Source organism: Corylus avellana, chromosome ca2 (assembly GCF_901000735.1).
Source record: "Corylus avellana chromosome ca2, CavTom2PMs-1.0".
Classification (NCBI taxonomy): Eukaryota; Viridiplantae; Streptophyta; class Magnoliopsida; order Fagales; family Betulaceae; genus Corylus; species Corylus avellana.
The window spans coordinates 15,560,104-15,566,371 of NC_081542.1; the positions used below are offsets into that span (position 1 = coordinate 15,560,104).

Consider the following 6,268-nt stretch of genomic DNA (forward strand, 5'->3'; position numbering starts at 1 on the left):
TTAAAAAAAGGAAAGATATTTTATCTAAGGAATAACTGAGACAGGTTACAAGTCATTTAAATTTTTTGTATGTTGTTGAGGCCACCATATAGTTAAATACATTTATAAAGCACCGACTCTTCATGGCTAGTAAGGTCATTATTCCTTTTCTTTTTTTAAGTGTACATGGATCCCTCATAGCCCATTGGACCTGGACGGAAGGCCCATTCTGGATGCAAAAGAAAAGGAAAAAGAAGCAGTAGCAGGCTACCACAGGAAAGACAAGATGGGTGAACGTTAAAAAATAATTGAGAAAATGATATAGATCATGGGGTAGACAATGAAAGGAATCTGAGTTTCATTTACGACGGTAAGCGGGCCGGATCACAAACTCGTTTTGGAAGTCTTGTAAAACCCTCCAAAATTAATAAAGCTCATCATTTCCACGCAGATCTTGTACAGACATGACACAACCCCCATTAATACATCAATACATTTAACATGCACAGAGTTCCACGTACAGAGAACCCCCCAATAATACATTTTAACAAGCATCGATCCGTTCGCATTCTCATCTTCCTCCCTCCCTCAATTCAATTCTCCTCTCACAACATCCGCCATGTTTAATCTGAGAAAAAGAAGTAAGCTCTTGTTAACTCTCTTACCCATTTCAGCAATTGTCTTAATCCTATTCTCCTCAATAACCCATTTGAAAAATTGCCCCAAAACCACAGATACCCGCTCATGCATTTCCACAAACACATCCAAGTAGCCCACTCAACATGCCAAGGAACACTCTACAGTCTCTACCCACACATATGCGTCTCAACCCTGTCTTCCTTCCCAGATCTTGCTTCCAAATCACTCCCGGAGATAATCTCAGCCAATGTAAACCACACCATGTACGAGGTGAAAGCAACCTCCAAAAACTGCACCCGCCTCCGAAAGAAGCTCAAGAATCGTCTCGATCTCTTTCAAAAGAGATCTCTCGACGATTGCCTTGAGCTCTTCGACGACACCATTGACGAGCTTCTCACAACTCTCTCCGATCTCTCCCCTCAGAAATCAACCTCCACGCATTACCATGACTTACAAACGTTGTTAAGCGCCGCGATGACCGACCAGTAGACGTGCCTTGACGAGTTGGTTTACAGCAACGCAGGAGTCGGAGACGAAATCAAGAACAGCTTGTCTAAGATCTCTCACCACCTAAGTAACTCCTTGGTCATGCTCTAACACTTGCTTAATTAAACTATATTTTATGATTAGCTTTTTAACACACAAACATGTGTACGTACTACATAAATCTGATGCAAACTTAACCATCAAAGCCAATATTAATATATATATTCTGCATACATTCTAATTAAGTCAATGAAAAAAAAAAAAAAAACTATGGTTTTTTTTTTTTTTTTTTTTTTTCATGTTTCAATTTTATTTTATTTTTTCCCATATGCATTATTCAATAATGATGTAAGATTTTAGTTTTTTTTTTTATTTTTTATATAAAAAAATTAAGGTAAAAAGAAATTTTAAAACTTTTTTTTTTTTTTGGGATCAAATACTTACATTTTACATGGAAATATAAAATTTAAGCTAGGTTTTTGTGTGAGTATCTCTACTCTAATTTTGAATGGAAAAAGTGCAAAATTCACGACTAGTTTTCTGAATCGAAGGATTTAGTGATATGAAAATGGTGTACCATATGATAAACATAACCTCTTTGGAGTATGCTCTTCCTTGGTTATTAAACCGGCCTACCGTCAATATGATCATGCCTATTCGCAACAAAACCTATGGCTAGCTCGCTAGACGTTGTTCATATCAGGCCAACCAAGATTGAGCAAATTTAGGCCGGCCGAAATAGCAGGATCGGACTAGACTTATTATTAATAAGCAGACACATGAGAATTCAAAGAAGCTACATTCACAATAAGCATACTGGCATTCCATTACAGCCAGAGAATTATAAAAGCATGAGCTAAGGGATTGGGGGCCACATAATCAAATTATGTTAGCCTCAAACCTCTCCCTCAATTGACTACGTGAGGAAAACACTTCTTTAAAGAAAAGGGATTGAAAGTTTGATCGTTAAGAGGTACGCTCACTTTAATTATCCTTATCAAACACTTTTACTTTATTTGCTTACTTTTCTTTTTAAAAGCTTATTATTGACTTAGACATCGGAGTGAACTCTCGCAAGACTAACGGAGGTCACTTTGACCTTTCTTTGCTTCTTACCTCGCAATTAGCATTATCAATCCAAGGTTCGGTGTACGATCAATAACTGACATCTCCGTAAAACTGTCTATATGATTAAAAGCTGATTCGATTCTAATAGATATATGCCAAACACCCATCATAAGTTTACAAACAGTACTAACCCCCCACTTTTTTTTTTTTTTTTTCACAATCTTCTAATTGGTTGCTTTCAAGTTTCAAGCCATTTAAGCAATCCGGCTGATTATTTTCACGGGAGACACCACCAATTGAAAAGTATCAAACAATAAAGTTATTGTAATTAAAGCTACCAAATTAAGAACGCCATGTAAAAGTTATACAGTACTTCACTTATAATTATTAAGATATTAATTGAAGTTTTATTTCGACCACACAACACTCTCTTGGCATAAGCTTCCAGCCTTTCCACCATCTTTAAGATATTAGATGATCGATAGCATTGTTGCAGGGTTTTGCTTTTTTGTTTTTAGTTCAAATTTTGTGACCAATGGAATTTAGTAAAGAGAATAAAAGAAAGGAGTTTGAAGCGATTTAATGAGACTTTACAAGTACTTATTCTCAAGTGTCACTCCTTATCTGTAAAAATTGTATATAAAATTCAATGATAACTTTTTGACTGTTAAATCAGAAAATCAGCACCTAAAACTAGATATAACATTTCTTTTCTTAAAAATATGGGACAAAGGGGGTGCAAGCACATGGTTGCCTACGTACACACCATTTATACTCCATATATACCAAATCCAACTATACCAAGACCTGGTCCAGTTCCTTTACTCTTACACCCATATCCAATATAGCTCCTTTCCAGTCTCCATGCTCTTCATTTGAGATCATGAACAGACAACCCCCAGCTAAGAAAAAAACAGGCAAGCCCCCATCACTACATTTAAAAAGCATCAACCGCCCTCTATATTTTGCTTCACCCATCTTCCCCATCTCCTCCTCCCTTCTCTCTGTCTCTCTCTGTCTCAACACCCACCATGTATAATCTCAGAAAAAGAAGTAAACTCTTGTTTACTCTATTACCCATTTCAGCCATTGTCTTAATCCTACTCTCCTCAGTAACCCATTTGAAAAGGAGCCCCAAAACCACTGATATCCCGCTCATACATTTTCACAAACACATCCAAGTAGCCCACTCAACATGCCAAGGAACACTCTACCCACACATATGCGTCTCAACCCTCTCTTCCTTCCCAGATCTTGCTTCCAAATCACTCCCGGAGATAATCTCAGCCAATGTAAACCACACCATGTACGAGGTGAAAGCAACCTCCAAAAACTGCACCAGCCTCCGAAAGAAGCTCAAGAATCGTCTCGATCTCTTTCAAAAGAGATCTCTCGACGATTGCCTTGAGCTTTTCGACGACACCATTGCCGAGCTTATCACAACTCTCTCCGATCTCATCCCTCAGAAATCAACCTCCACGCATTTCCATGACTTACAAACGTTGTTAAGCGCCGCGATGACCGACCAGCAGACGTGCCTTGACGAGTTGGTTTACAGCAAAGCAGGAGTCGGAGACGAAATCAAGAACAGCTTGTCTAAGATCTCTCACCACCTAAGTAACTCCTTGGTCTTGCTCAAGAGAATCCCGCCTCCGGCGGTTAAAACATCCATGTCGTCCGAGGTTTTCCCCGAGTATGGAGGCATGAAACACGGGTTTCCATCATGGGTTTCTCCGAAAGATCGAAAACTTTTACAATCTTCGGTGAATAAGACCAAATATGACTTGGTGGTGGCTAAGGATGGCACTGGAAATTTCACCACCATTGGTGGGGCAGTGGCTGCAGCTCCAAACTCAAGCACAACCAGGTTTGTCATACAAAATTGGATACATCCGTTACAATATAAATTAAATAATTTAATTAATAAATTTAACCTTTTAAGATAAGCGTTAGTTCTATTGAATCACAATATGAATAAAAAATAAATCAAACAAAATTTTGTACAATACTTGCAATAAAATAAGTTGTAGTATTTCAAGCCACAATTTATTAAAAAACAGAGTAAGTTAGATAAATGTACGTAGCTAGCTAATTGAACTTTTATTATGAAGGTTTGTGATATACATAAAGGCAGGGGCATATTTTGAGAATGTGGAGGTAGAGAGGAAGAAGACCAATTTGATGTTCATTGGTGATGGGATTGGAAAGACGGTCGTGAAAGCGAGTAGGAATGTGGTGGATGGGTGGACTACATTCCAGTCAGCCACCGTAGGTGAGTTTGAAAACCTCGACTTTCTTACAATTTTTAAATAATGTAATTATATATATATGATTAAATCCGTGAATATAATTAATTTCAACCATGAAATAGACGGTTCAGTGAAGACAGCCTTCTTCCTTATTATTGCTAAGAGGAAAAAAAAAAAAAAAAGTCGGTGGTGAAGAAATAAAGGCCACAAAGTTGGATAAAATAATAAAGACCAAAACCCAATAATTGCACGACACCCATTATGTATGTCGGGTAAATGGCTATGTTTGTTTGTTAAACACTCTCTACTTTAATACTATTCACTTCATGTTTTTTCAAAAACATTTACATCAAAGACAGAACGAAAAAAAGTACTTGGGCTCCACGTAACATGACTTGATGAAATCAAGTCAGATTTAGCTTACAATTTAGCAGCATATATATCCAATCTTCCAACAACTTGTAGGAATTAATTACATCACAACACAACTTAACAAAAAAAAAAAAGGAGTCTTGGATTCTCACGATTTAAGCCTAATATCCTTGTATTACTTGTAATGAGTTGCAGCTGTGGTGGGGGATGGATTCATAGCCAAGGGCATAACCATTGAGAACACAGCAGGGCCAAGCAAACATCAAGCCGTGGCCTTAAGGAGCGGCTCAGATTTGTCAGCATTCTACAAATGCAGCTTTGTTGGCTACCAAGACACCCTCTATGTTTATTCCCTCAGACAATTTTACAGAGAATGTGACGTCTACGGCACCGTTGACTTCATCTTTGGCAACGCTGCTGTGGTACTCCAAAACTGCAACTTATATGCCCGCAAACCAAATGAGAACCAAAAGAACATTTTCACTGCACAAGGGAGACTTGACCCCAACCAAAACACTGGGATCTCAATCTTGAACTGCAAAGTCACGGCTGCAGCGGATTTGATTCCTGTCAAATCATCCTTCAAAACGTATCTGGGCCGTCCATGGAAAGAGTACTCTAGGACTGTTTTTCTTAGATCAAACATTGATGATCTGGTGGACCCGGCTGGATGGTTAGAATGGAATGGCACGTTTGCATTGAGCACCCTTTATTATGGGGAGTATAAGAACCGAGGCCCAGGCTCAAATACAAGTGCAAGAGTGACTTGGCCTGGTTATAGGGTCATCAACAGCTCAACCGAGGCAAGCCAGTTTACAGTGGGGGCTTTTATACAGGGAAGTGAGTGGCTGAATTCTACTAGTATTCCTTACTTTCTCAATTTGAGTTGAAGGCAGAAAATTAAAGCCTCCTCTTTTGTTTTGGGAAAGGTTTAAAATAAACTCTTGAGTAAACGTGTCATTACAGTCTACTCCTTAGATTTCTAATTTTGAGTTTTAAATTCTTGAAGTTATTTGGAAGTTTTAGTTGGGTCATTCTGTGTGTTTTTCGTCTAATTACAGTCTACTCTTTGAATTGGTTACTGTTAAAAAAAAAAAAGTAATTTCTAACATTACGAACAAACAATACGCTTTCTACTACAAATGTGTGGGGAAAGATGAATCATGTGTATCCAATAACTCGTAAAATCATATGCCTTTACAACATTAAGGGTGGTGGTTCAATGGCTAAAAGAAATTTTCAAGTAGTCAGGACATGTACTAGGGTATAAGTTTAAATTTTCGCAATTAAAAATTCTCACATATGCCTAATTATTATTAGTCACCTTAGATTCTTACTACAAGAAAATGTAGTATTAGTAACGTGTATACTGTTCATTATTTTTCACCACGTTACTAAATGGTAAAGTGTCAAATTTGACACGTTACTAATTCGAAAAGAAAAAAAAAAATTCGAAAACTTTAGTAACGTATCAA

The 6,268-nt window shown here is 37.6% G+C and overlaps 1 protein-coding gene and 1 pseudogene across 1 annotated transcript; both read left to right on the forward strand.

The window, feature by feature from the left end:
- Positions 1-2,963: 2,963 nt before the first annotated feature.
- On the forward strand, positions 2,964-5,818 carry LOC132170557 (pectinesterase-like). Its single transcript, XM_059581575.1, has 3 exons — positions 2,964-4,039; positions 4,284-4,444; positions 4,989-5,818. Exons 1-3 carry the CDS (start codon positions 3,204-3,206, stop codon positions 5,681-5,683), a joined length of 1,692 nt encoding a protein of 563 aa, XP_059437558.1. The 5' UTR covers positions 2,964-3,203; the 3' UTR covers positions 5,684-5,818.
- A 131-nt stretch (positions 5,819-5,949) lies between these two features.
- LOC132169145 (pectinesterase-like) overlaps positions 5,950-6,268 on the forward strand; it is a 1,574-nt pseudogene continuing 1,255 nt past the window's right edge.